We start from the raw sequence: 13,132 nt of genomic DNA, 5'->3' as shown, positions 1-13,132 counted from the left end.
TTAACACTCCAGCTGTCATAATAAATCATACTAACAGCAACAGCTGCCCAGATCTGTCCTACTTTGTATGCAGCCTGTGAAATCTGTGGCTTAGCAACAACCTGTCCCCATTACATTGATGATGATGTGATAGCCTGAGTGCTGGGAGACATCTTACTGTAAAATAAATGTGATACAGGTAGGGAGCCTCACTGCAAATAATCTGACAGTTCCTGCTGAGACTATCAGCAATTTGATTATTATGGCCTGTAGCTTCCTCAGAGGTTATTTTCTTCCACACTTGTTAGCTTGTTGTTTACACACCTCTGTTGGACTGAGATGGGGTAAACTGAGTGATGGGAGTACACTGTGCTCAGGGAAACAAACGGCAGCTGACAGGTGAAGGCTTTCTGTCAGCGTGTCGTGAGGGAGATTAATTCAAGTAACAAAAAAAAAAAGAGATTTTACGTAACATTTACACCTGGGATCATTTGACTAAATGTGCCATTTGTCTATTGAAAATTATTCAGAAAAATGGTTCACATCCAATCTGGAACAACCAGTGAATTAAACAATCAAATAATAGTATTAAAATGTATATTAAAGAACTTAATCCAAGAAAGATGCATTTTAAAAACATCAGTCACTAATCTCTTCCTCAGTCTAACGTAGACGTGTTCAGTGACAGTATTTGAACTATGATAATGAGCTGATATGTGTGTTGATAATTCTTATCAGGAAATATTCACTAAACATGTGAAAACAGATTTAAAGGGATTTAAACATCACCATTTCACAGATTGGTGAACCACAGTATTGACTTTATGGCCGAGAGAGACCAGTCAGTGTCTTTATGTCAAGTCAGACAGAGCACCAGCTCATCCTTCACTCACAGCTCAGCAGTGAAATGCATAATGTGACCCTTTTTTTAATTGACATATTTGATTTTTCTAGGTATTCCAACATTTGAGCTGAGAAATTAATTATTTAACTTAACTTACACAAAGAACAAGCTGTGAAGCTTGATGCTTCTCTTCCCAGGTTCTGACAGCTGGCCAGCTGCTTCTTCCTAAATCTGCTAACTCACTGGCTCATGCCTGAGGTGCATGAAGACGTGAGACAAACACACATTCAGACAATTTACTTGTTCTATGTATAAAAAAAATCAAATTAAAAGCTAGAGTTCATTCATTGTTGTGATCTGTTCCTCCTGGAACTGTACTGTAAACACTATGTGGCTCTAACAGGCTAACATACCACATGCTAATATGCTGTAACATACTTTCTTAATTCGTGATAATAAGCTCGCTGTAAAATGTTGCAGTGAAAAATATGAATCTATGAAACTGTATTGTTGAAAATGAAAAATACTTAAATGTATTCAAAGCCCTAATGAGGTAGTGTTGTTAATGTTATTACTTCACTGTTCATCCATGCCTTAATAAATGAACATGCTTAGCATTACTGGCCTATTTAACAGCTTGACTGAAAGAACATCACCCACAAACTGTGTTGATGTTTCTAAAATGGTTAAAAATGACAATTTTGTCAGAATAAGTCTAAGACTCATCCACCAGGCAAAGCATTTGGATACTTAAAGGTAAAGTATTTGACTGTTTATCTTGTCTGGGGTGATGGTGGAAGGTGTCTATGCTACTGTGTAATGAGTGAGAATTAGGGTATACCCTGGACAGGTCACCAGTCAATAACATTGCAAACACACACATAAACACATTGACACCTTCAGGCAATTTCGGGCTTCCAGTTCACATCACTTGCATATCTTTGAACAGTGAGAGGAAACTAAAGCACTCATTGGCCAGTCCACCACCCTGCTCCAGACGTAACAAATAGCTCAACAATGACTTGATGGATTTCCATGAATGTTTTTACGGTTATGGCTCTCAGAAGACGAATCCTAATGATCCCAGTCCTTTGAAGAGCCCCTGATGTTTCCTAAAGTGCCACCACGATGCCTACTTGGGTTGTGGTTTGACATGGTCCTGAGTGAAATGTCTTGATAACTACAGAATGACAGATCTGTGAGCTCTGTTACATGAATGTCAGGCTGAGATGCAATAACCACACAGATCTACCTTTCTAAAACAGGAAGTTAAATCACAACAACTGTGGATCATAAAATAATAATAATAGCCATTCAAGTCAGAAAGCATGCAGAATTGATTCCAAATGGGTAAAAACTAACTGAATTATATTATCAGGGTTGTACTGGATTTAACAGTGAACCATATTTTTTGGGGAAATTTCTATATAATCTAATAAAAAACATATCCAACACCCTCAGGACTCCTGTATCTAATCTCAAAAATCCAATAATTGCATAAAGCTTACCAAGATACTGTAATTTAACAATTCTTCATTTTTAAAGTCTGTTATTGATTCAGTGTTGTTATTGTTATTGTAGTGCTATAGTTCAGTTTTGTCTACAAATTTAAAGAAAAAGGACCCATAGCTTAAATTTTAATGAAACAGATATGGATGTTATTTGCTCATCTCATCTTTATTGTCATGTTTGCAAAATACGACCAAAGTGATGTTCTTTGTGTCTTGCCAGACATTTCTTTAAGGTTTCATTTCAAGTGGAGACACCATGCTCTCATTTCAGATTCCCTCTGAGGTCTTTCAGTATCGAACAGTAAAAAAGAAGCAAAAATGATTTATTACGTTAAACCAGTGAGGTTGCTCAGCATTATCAAGACAAAAGGCTTGAGCTGCAGCTAACCTCTGAGGAGAAATCAACCTCTGAGGAGAAATCAACCTCTGAGGAGAAATCAACCTCTGAGGAGAAATCAACCTCTGAGGAGAAATCAACCTCTGAGGAGAAAACACTGTCCATAGACCCTGGGCGTTATTTCAAAATGCAAAATGAAAACAAGCTTTTAGAAGCAAAGACATCATGTGTCTGTGCAGAACAAGAACAAACATATCCACACACAGCTCAAATACCGGATTTCCTGACAATATTCACAAACTAATTCATTTAATATTGCACTCCCGAAGTAGGGGGACTTCACGAAATAGAGTTTGACAAAACAGTGGATTCAATTACATAAAAGACTGTGACTCCTACACCTCCCACTCAGCCATGGTGTTAAACATTTGTGGTCTTCAACACCAAGCTGAGATTTCCTGAGTGATGTTATGAGTCATTATCTCAGATTTGACAAAGCTCCTGTCACAGAGTCACAGAGTATGTTGTACAGCTGTATTGACAGGCTGAGCTGTACTCCATGTGGCTACTACAAAGACATCTTTAGTGTCAGGTGTCACCATCCAAGCTATTCATGTTTCATGAATAGATTTTTTGTTTTGGTATTGGTATAAACATTTGGTAGTCATTTTCATCACTTCAGCAGTAGTTACTCCTCTGAGGATTTTCAAGGTTTTCTTGTCTCCTCATTCATCATTTTTTACCCATGTGAGCAAGTGTATATTTATCTTACTGGCACAAGTTGAAAGTGTTGTTCTATGACAGTCTGGCTTGGTATTTTCTCATACTAGTGTGCCAAAATAAAGCCAGTTTCAACAGAATTGCATGCAGTCACCAGATACAGTAAATGACACTGTGCAACTTGTAAACACAGGCACGACAGAATACCAATGGCTTCAGAAGTAGTAAAGTAAAGTGTTTGTTTTGTGGGAACAACGATGACTAACTTCTTTCAATAACTTGGTAGGATTACACGAGAGGATAAAGTTGTGAAAGATTACTTGAAACAGAAAGTTTTGGGAAATATTTCAGAATTTCACTCGTAAAAGCTTTTCAGAGCAACTAAATATACAGTGGAAATTGTTTGTTGTTGCCAGAATATTTTGGGATGTAAACAAAAACCTATACTTTTTTAAATCCAGTTTTCTTCATAATAATGCAACACAATACAGCAAAATACACTTTTAGGCGTATCCAGTCACACGAATATACTGTATGTCTTATCTGTGAATGATGCCTTATCTGTTGTATGTACCTATATCTATTTTGTAGTCTACTTTTCAGATTATTTTCTGTATTTGAAAGATGTGAGTTTAGTTTATTTTTATTGAATTTGTTATTATTGTATTTTATGTTTATTTTTAACTTTATTTTTGTTTTTTGCTTTTTGCTATAGCTTATATGATGTGGCATGGAGCACAGGAACAAAATCATTTCCTGCAAGGGATTAATAAAGTATAAACTAGCACTGATTAAAGGTCTGATGTGACAACACATATATTTTTTATATATTAATTTTCCCATAGCAAATAATCAATAACATGAAATGACCTTAAACCCTGTTGCTGTAACTGAACCAAACCTGAGCATTACCTTTTGTTCTTCAACATATATTGCTTTGCTGTGTTTACGTAAAGGTGCAGACCTTAGCTGATAAGGTATTATTGTTGTATATCATAATTTAATGAGATTGACAGAACAACACCAACACTGATTATTGAACAGCACATAGTGCTGTTTCATTTTGAGTTCATACTGTGTTGAAATTGGTAGTTCAGTGCTCGTGATGTGAGGCTCATCCCAGCAATAAAGTGTCTAAACAGTTCTCTCCATTTAGTGCAGGAGTGTGTTGATGAGAAGCTGCACGTTCTCTCCCCTAAATTATGCTGCTTCAACAGCCACCACACAGATCCAACACAATGGACCTCGCTGCATGTTGGGAAACATTCAGCAGCCCCGTGACCATTCATTGGTTGGAAAGTCAGAGAAACGTTTGCATTCAGACACAGTTCTGTTTTGATGTGCTGTACACTGACATACTGTACACACTAAAAACAGATTTATGGGCGATTCACATCAATTCAACACAACAAGTCAGTGACATTTTACTTTCAATTCACATCCTTGATAATTCATGAACAAATATAAACATCAATGTTATGAACCTATAACACAGTGAAGTAATAATCTTGACTTGAGGATCTACTCTGACCTCATACTGCAATATAATTGGCATATTAGCTTCCACTCCAGTTACACTGCCCTGCAGTCAGCATGGAAAAACAATGTTATGTTAAATCACAGGTCTGACAGGGGTAATACATAAGTGATCAGTGTGTGTTCAGGTGTATGAAAGCAATGGTGTTTATCAACAGGTTCAAAACCATTGTTTTGAAGATGACTGATTGCACACAGAATAATAATCAAATCCACTGGATCACAGCTTCTTTCGAGCAATGACCTGTGACTCCGCTCCAGATGCAGAGGCTCCTACTCGAGACAGATATGTGGCGGAGGAACAGATTTTTGTTCCTTTGTTATTTCATTTCACAGCCTGCGCTGTCATGCTGTGTAACTGCACCTGTTGGGTCAGCAGTGGGAACTGGACTGAAGCTGAGAGACTGCAGCTTCAGTCAGCCATAGTGGAAAAAAAGGGAGATCAAGAGCAAAACATAAAACCTTAACTGTCTAAACATAAAAAAAAACTGATGCAATAAAAGTCACACAAAACAAATGTATAAAATGAGGCATTAAAAAGGATATAAAAGTGTATACAGAATCTGGGAGCCTCAGATTTTCTGAAAGGTTACTTCTTAAGTTTGGAGTCCTAACATAGAAAGGCACCATTCTAGAGCCATTTTATCATTAATCTGGCATTTGGAAGAGTAAATAAAGAGCTGCCACAGGACTAAAGACTGTGCACTGGCTCATAAAGAGTCAGCAGGTCTAAAAAGGTGCCAGCCCAGGAATAGCACTGAGAGCAATTAGTACAAGCCAGTTTTAAAAGGGAGTAGGAGCCAGTAGAGGGATGTTACAACCAGTGTTACATGCTGACTGTTAAAACCCTTTGTTAGTCATTTTTGCCTGTGAGTAAACATGTACAATAATTAAGCCTGAAAAAGATAAGTGTGCAGATTTTTCCAGGATATGGGAGAGAGAGCATGGGTTTTATTTTGGTGATTGTTTGGTAGGTAGAAAATGATGATGAGGTAGAAAAGCATAACTCATCTGTGTTAAATATGAAGCCTAAGTAAAAAATGACACATCGATTTCTTGCTGCTGTGTTAGTCATAAATATTAAAATGCTAGATTCAAGCTAATAAAAAAAATGATGAAACTAGGGTTAGTGTGCCTAGGTTTTCAGTAAAAGCACATGAATCATCACTGTGATATGTTTTAAACTAATCTGCTCGACAAAGCCTCCGTAAATCACAGTGATGTAGACCACTGATAAAGTTCACCCACAGCAAAGCCTGCTAGGAAGAGTCAGAACCTTCACCTACAAAGTAACAGCAATGATTCAGATTTGTTTAAACTAAATGTCCGACAAGCCTGACTTTTAAACATCTCTGATTACAGTGTCTAAAACTAAATGCAAATATTTGAGTATGAGGAATTCCTGACTATCATCCCACCACCTTTATCTATGCCTTAGTGCATTACGTCCATGGCCACATCAGAAACCTCTTGCTAGTGTGGCCGTGACTCGAGTGTCCCTGGGTTAGACTGGGATGGAAATGATCCTAATGAAAGTTGAGATGACTTAGATGAATAACTGAGGGAGCAGACAGATATAAATCCTTCTCAGGAGACGTAATTTCACCGCAGTCAAGGTGAGAGAAAGAGGCCTCCACACTGAAGTATGTGTTTTTTCAGGGAAGGGGCTGATTGGATTGGAGAAGACAGTGAAGATGCTCTAATGAGTCTGTTCAAAAACTGCAGCATCATTTGCAATCAGATACTCTGCTCACTACTATGTGTACTGTGTGTGTGTTGTTATGAGTCTCATTTGCATCTATATAGGTTTGTTTGTGTATATCTGTCTTGAAGCTGAGTCCTTTTGTTTTTCATTGGTATCAAGCTGATGTTCAGTATGATTTTATTCTCCTTCCAAAACAAAACCATTTGTCTTCATCCTCCCCAGTGTCTGAGCTTCCCGCTTATATTTTGACCCTCTCTTTGTTTCAGCCTGTAACTACAGTCATATTTTGGGAAAACATCAGGAATCACAGCAGGTCATCGTTGTGGTCTACACAATTAGAACCTATTTATGTTCGTGTGTTTTGCATTTCAGTAAGTTAGTACATCTTTGAGTTTTGCTTTAAGATGCTGCTGTGATGCCTAATAGCGTTTGCTCTTCTCCTCAGGTGTCAGTGCGCTCACTCCCATAGAGGGCGAGCTTTCAGCCACATGTGACTTTGCAGAAAGAGGGTGAGAGAAGGTCTTCACAATATTCTGAGCTCCCTATTTGGCCGCACCAAATTTAAACTGGGATTAGTTTATAGGAAACTATTACCCACAGTTTCCTGTTGCGAACCAACTGTGTCCAAAGCGGGGGGATTGACGCAAATATCCAAATGAATGAGACTTCAGCATGGCCGACACTGTTCGTGACTTATTTTGTTTATTTTTCCGAGCTTTGACACATGCCTCTCACTGAGGAGAGCAGCACTGCTAATCCACGCATTAGGATCCTGCGTGTGACTCATTCAGTATCACTGGTCCGTCCTGTCTCCGCCAGCAGGACTGCAGGGGCCACTTTATTCTCGGAATCGCACCCCGTAGGAGCGTAGGAAGACCAAGTTCTGCATCTGGCGCGCCGGTCGATGTCCCGGACCAGATGATAATTCAGACCAGCAGACGGAACCTCCTCTGTGGCACACAAAACATGCGAAGCCTAAGTCGGTGTGTCTCTGTCGGTGCCCAAAAACTCAAACAGGGAACTCCCTCGATGTGTTTCGGCAGCTTCTCCGCTGAGCGCACTATCGTCCAGGATCAGTGATCATGACTTCGGGTCTGCCTGCCTCTAAAGCCCTCTACATCGGCATGGAGGTGGTGATCGCCGTGTCCTCTGTCATCGGGAACGTGATGGTGGTCTGGGCTGTGCGTATCAACCGGTCTCTGAGAGACACCACGTTTTGTTTCATCGTCTCCCTGGCCTTGGCTGACATTGCGGTCGGGGCTCTTGTCATCCCCCTCGCCATAACCTTCAGCATCGGACTCCAGACTCACTTCTATAGTTGCCTGATGGTCGCCTGCACAGTGCTCGTCCTCACGCAAAGTTCAATCCTGGCACTGCTGGCCATCGCCATCGACCGCTACCTGAGAGTCAAAATACCCATGAGGTAGGCCTAAAGGTGAATTCCTCTAGTTTTCTTATTTTCAGAAAGCCTGTTTTTATGTGGACCTGCTCGGATCAGAGGCAAACGGCCACCACAGTGTCACATATTCAGGATTTTTATTTCATTTCCATCCAGACAGTAGGTGGGTAAATCTTTGTCTTACTTAATGTAGGGCTGCCTTAATTAGTTTTTACAAATGACCGTCTCAGTCTTTTAAGGCTCTGACATGTTTTATTTGATTGAAATATAGACACAAAGAATAATACGTATTCAGGAATACACTCGTTATTTTTAATTACTTCACAATGTGTATTTCCATCACATCATGTCCCTGGAGTTCATGATAGAAAGGAACAGTACTTACACGATATGTGGCTGTTAATTGGCTTTTCTTTAAAATTAAATTGTACATTTAAAAAACTCATTGCTTTTTTTAATATGTCGTTTAGCTGCAAATCTACAGTACCAGACCTAAACATGGGATAGATAGAGGGATAAAACTATGTTCCAAAAACACCATTTCCTTTATTTATATTGGGATGTTTTGAGGTTGGTCCAGCCCATTTGGCACTTCTGAGCTAAACTTGTAGAAGAAACATGTGGAGGTCACATAATTGTTATCCTTTCTGGTCTGGATAGATTAGAGGCAACATCATGGTGAAAACTATCCTGCTGCTGAGATTTTCAGACGGTGGATTTTATCACCAGTTTGCTTACTTCTTCATTGGCTCACGAATAATCTTACTGAAAACTCATCTAAGGTTGGCTGGTTTGACAGTACGCCTGGAAAAGTCTGGCAGAGAATGCATGACTGGTCAATAGGCTCATGGTGGCTGGTTGATGGATTGCATAATTTCACAAGCTGGCAACCAACACACACACACGCACGCACGCACACACACACACATGGCAAAACCTTCAGACTCATGCACGCTGTCACTGAGAAGACATAAAATCTGGGCACAATGAGAGAACGCAAGAAACATTTAAAATATGATGAATTATATAAGTTTTGTGTGTTTAGCTGTAACTTCTGACTATTCTGATAGACGTCTTTATCAAACATATACTGGATTCACTGACATAATGGACAGCAAGTAACATTTTATTGATTCAAAACAGGATATAGAGTACCTTCCATATAATGTTAACAGTTATAATGCGTTATATTGCAGACACCATTTGATCTGTATTTGTAAAAGCTGTGTATGCACCAAGCCCTACAACATTTCAAATGTAAGAAACAGTGCTACTGGTTGTTCCCCATGAAAGAAAAATAAATAAGAAGCAGATTTTATAGAGTCAAATCTAAGTCTTCCACCTCACTTATGATCAATTTTAGCCAGAGACTTGCATCTGGATCAGTTCTAATTTCACCAACACTAGTGACTTGGTTTTTACTGTCTGGTGATAAAGTGATGTGGGCCAGAAAATTAATCCCCCTGCCTAAACCACCCCTGGGACTCTGGAGGGACACAGTTAACAAGCACTCTGCTTTTTATAGCAGAGGTGGCTTGGAAGCATGCTGTCATGATAAGGGGCTGTCTGAGATTTGAAAATGTTTCCGGATATCACTGGTGCCCTTAGCTGGGGAATAGGATTTGCGGATGGGAAATTAGGGGCAAAATCCCACAGGATCGAATAGATGGATGGACGACAGCCAACAGACTCGCTGTAAGAGCAGCTGTGTGGAAGGTTATGACTGCACAACCTGAGCTCAAAACTGACATCACATATGAGGAGACTTTCTCCCTTCATTCATTCATACTGTGTTGTGTCTGACTCAGCCTTACTATGTTAGTGAAAGTACTTGCACTACATGGTAAGAAGAGAGTGAGAGTTTAGGGGGAAGAAGGAGCTTCTAAGAATTGTTTTGCTCACTCCTTACATCTGCTTAAGTTAGATATTAATCTTCAGAATAAAGAACTGAAATCACAGATCAACAGTCTGCCACAGGAATCTGTCTGTTCAGCAATGACTAATTCAGAGGCATGTCCAATAGCAGACCATTGCGTGGGCACGTCAGGACTGGTAATATCCTGTTAAGAATTACAAATCTTTATGTTGGACAGTTGTTCCCAGTTTTCTCTTAACAGCAGAAACCTTTTGCTTCCTCTTGCTTTATATTTGATAGTTTTTCTAAGAATCCACTAGTGATTTCCAGGAAGGGAAGATTTAAGAGGTACCACGTTACTTGCAATGATCCAAAAGAAATCAAGGCAAGGCAAGTTTATTTATATAGCACAATTCATACACAGAGTAATTCAAAGTGCTTCACAGAAATAAAAGACAAGAGTACATATGCAAAAATCTGAACAGGAGACAGCAACTAGTAAAAAATGATGAACTTGAAATAAAATTAAAGGAGAAAAAGCTTCAGAAAATCAGAATTACAGGACAAAATATCTGGAACGGTTTAGGCTGTAATACAATACGACATCCCGACTAATTACATTCTTAAACAGGACAATGCAGTTTTTGAAAGAATAACACATCCTTCCTTTGAATGTCTAAGCAATATAATATACCCCTGTTCAGTACAACACGCTCAGGGGTTTTGTTGATACAGCTTTGCTACAGGAGGTGACATGTGACAAGTTATTTATGGTTTCTAACTGTTAGTTAAAGCTAGCAAACAGTAGTAAGATCCATCCATCATCTATACCTGCTTATTTCTTAACCAGGGTCCCAGGGATCTGCTGGAGCCTATCCCAGCTCTCTTTGGGTGAAAGGCAGGGGGACACCTGGACAGGTCACCAGTCCATCACAGGGCCACATAGAGACAAACAACCTCACACACTCACACTCACTCCTATGGGCAATTTAGAGTCACCAATCAACCTGACATACATGTTTTTGGACTGTGGGAGGAAACCAGAGGACCTGGAGAAAACCCACACAAGCACAGGGAGAACATGCAGACTCCACACAGAAAGGCCCCTGATGGGTTTCAAACCAGGAACCTTCTTGCTGTGAGGCAATAGTGCTAACCACTAATCCACTGTGCTGCCCACAGTAGTAAGAAATGCTTAATATATGTGCTATGCTTTTAGCATTTAATATTATCCTGCAACTGTCACAAGCAGCAGCAGTGGATTTTGGTCAATATAGCATTGCTTTAAAAGTTAAGCTACAATTTGTTACCCCCCTGATAATGATGCATTGGGTTTCCTATAAAACAAGACACAACTGGATTTTCATGTTATTGTGCTTAGTTTGAAGTCTTAAAAAAATGTAACAGGTTTGAAAGATTACATATTAATACTTTATATGGAGGAGATTAATTGGTAGTAAAAACTGGCTTGTAAACTGTGCTGTACCTGAGTCCTTACACAGCCTAATGTTGTCATGAGCTTATCCCTTGTTGTTATTTTTTTCCTTGTTACCATAGCTACAAGCGTGTTGTGACCCCTCGACGAGCGGGCACGGCCGTGCTGTTGTGTTGGTCGGTATCCATCATCGTGGGGCTCACACCCATGTTGGGCTGGAATAACCTGCAGCGTCTCCGTGACAACAGCTCCTTGATCACAGATGAACTTTTGGTGACCTGCGAGTTTGAGACCGTTATCAGCATGGACTACATGGTCTACTTCAACTTCTTCGGCTGGGTGCTTCCCCCTCTGCTGCTCATGGTGGCCATCTATGTGGAGATTTTCTACATGATCCACAAGCAGCTCAACAAGAAGGTGAGACTTTCTTTCATGCAGGACAAATCTGGTCTCTTTGTTTGACATGCAGTCTTAAAATGACAATTTGCTACTAAAACAGCATTAATGCAAAAATTTCTATGCTGATGATTGTCTCCTTAATCGCTCTGCAGGTGACAGCAAGCCACGCAGACCCAAGACGCTACTTTGGTAAAGAACTCAAGCTAGCCAAGTCCCTTGCCCTTGTTCTTTTCCTCTTTGCAATCAGCTGGCTCCCTCTTCACATCCTCAACTGCATCACCCTCTTTTGCCCTGCCTGTGAAAAGCCAGAGTTTCACATTTACATTGCCATTATCCTGTCACATGGCAACTCTGCTGTCAACCCCATCGTTTACGCTTTCCGCATCAAGAAATTCCGCACAGCATTCAGGAAAATCTGGAAACAGTATGTGCTTTGTAAGGATACAGTCGGTCAGCTTCCTGAAAGAGGGAGTCAGAGAGGACAGAGTCATGAGAGAAGGCTGAGGCAGAATGATGATGACGACGATGATGTGTGACCTTTTACAATTAGTTGGATTGGAAACGAAAGTTTCATTCCAGTGGTTCACAGAATGGAAATGACTCTAGCTTTATTTTCTTTCTTGAGGATTTACTGGTCAAAATGGCCATAATGGCATCAAAGGTTGTCGGAGGGACAAAAGGCAACTTCATTGTGGACGGACTGATTTCCTTCTTAACGTGCTCTAAGAGGAAAGGATGACAAATCAGGCATGACACGATCAAGATCCTAAATCAAACTTTGATTTAGATAATACTGATTGTTTCTCTGGTGTTTGACAAAATGATGATGATGATGATGATGATGATGATGATGACGATGATGATGTTGCAGGGGATAAGGGGCTTTTTATCAGTTTCAACACCAACCTGTTGAACTTGAATCAGTAAGTGTATATCTGTAGCACATGCGGTACAATAGTAGTGTATGCTGTACTCCTTTTTTGATCTAAACTTAAGCTCATGGCCTTTTCAGGCCAATGATCTCTAATAGTCCCATCCATCCATCCATCTTCTATACCTGCTTATTCCTTAACCAGGGTCATGGGGATCTGCTGGAGCCTATCCCAGCTCTCTTTGGGTGAAAGGCAGGGGATCTCTAATAGTTAAGCATCTTATGTGCTACACCTACCTGCTTTGATCTGTGGCCTTACAGACAGATAATGAAAGTACTGAGGAAAAATGTAGCATTGTGCTAGTAGGAAGTAAATTTAAAATTTGGTAAACCAGTGGTTGACACTATTAAAACCCAAGATCTGGTGATTGGTAAGATGAACCACTGGTTTACCAGCTGTGCAAATGGTAAAGTTACACTGTAAAACCTCAGACTGATGGCCTTTTTAGATATATGGTGCATTTGCATATGTGAAGGCTGC

The 13,132-nt window shown here is 39.9% G+C and overlaps 1 protein-coding gene across 1 annotated transcript; it reads left to right on the top strand.

The window, feature by feature from the left end:
* Window positions 1-7,696: 7,696 nt before the first annotated feature.
* On the top strand, window positions 7,697-12,545 carry LOC113130528 (adenosine receptor A1-like). The gene is made up of 3 exons (XM_026307242.1): window positions 7,697-8,055; window positions 11,444-11,738; window positions 11,873-12,545. Exons 1-3 carry the CDS (start codon window positions 7,715-7,717, stop codon window positions 12,254-12,256), a joined length of 1,020 nt encoding a protein of 339 aa, XP_026163027.1. The 5' UTR covers window positions 7,697-7,714; the 3' UTR covers window positions 12,257-12,545.
* Window positions 12,546-13,132: the final 587 nt, after the last annotated feature.

This window comes from Mastacembelus armatus, chromosome 5 (genome assembly GCF_900324485.2).
Source record: "Mastacembelus armatus chromosome 5, fMasArm1.2, whole genome shotgun sequence".
Taxonomy (NCBI): domain Eukaryota; kingdom Metazoa; phylum Chordata; class Actinopteri; order Synbranchiformes; family Mastacembelidae; genus Mastacembelus; species Mastacembelus armatus.
The sequence above is the reverse complement of the archived record's forward strand: the minus strand, read 5'-3'. Positions and strand labels throughout refer to the sequence as shown.

Excerpts from the sequence above, each read along its gene's own strand:
- LOC113130528 (XM_026307242.1), top strand. The coding sequence starts at position 7,715 with ATGACTTCGGGTCTGCCTGCCTCTAAAGCCCTCTACATCGGCATGGAG. Across the intron at positions 8,056-11,443 it reads AGAGTCAAAATACCCATGAG|CTACAAGCGTGTTGTGACCC; the intron begins GTAGGCCTAAAG and ends TTGTTACCATAG. Across the intron at positions 11,739-11,872 it reads ACAAGCAGCTCAACAAGAAG|GTGACAGCAAGCCACGCAGA; the intron begins GTGAGACTTTCT and ends ATCGCTCTGCAG.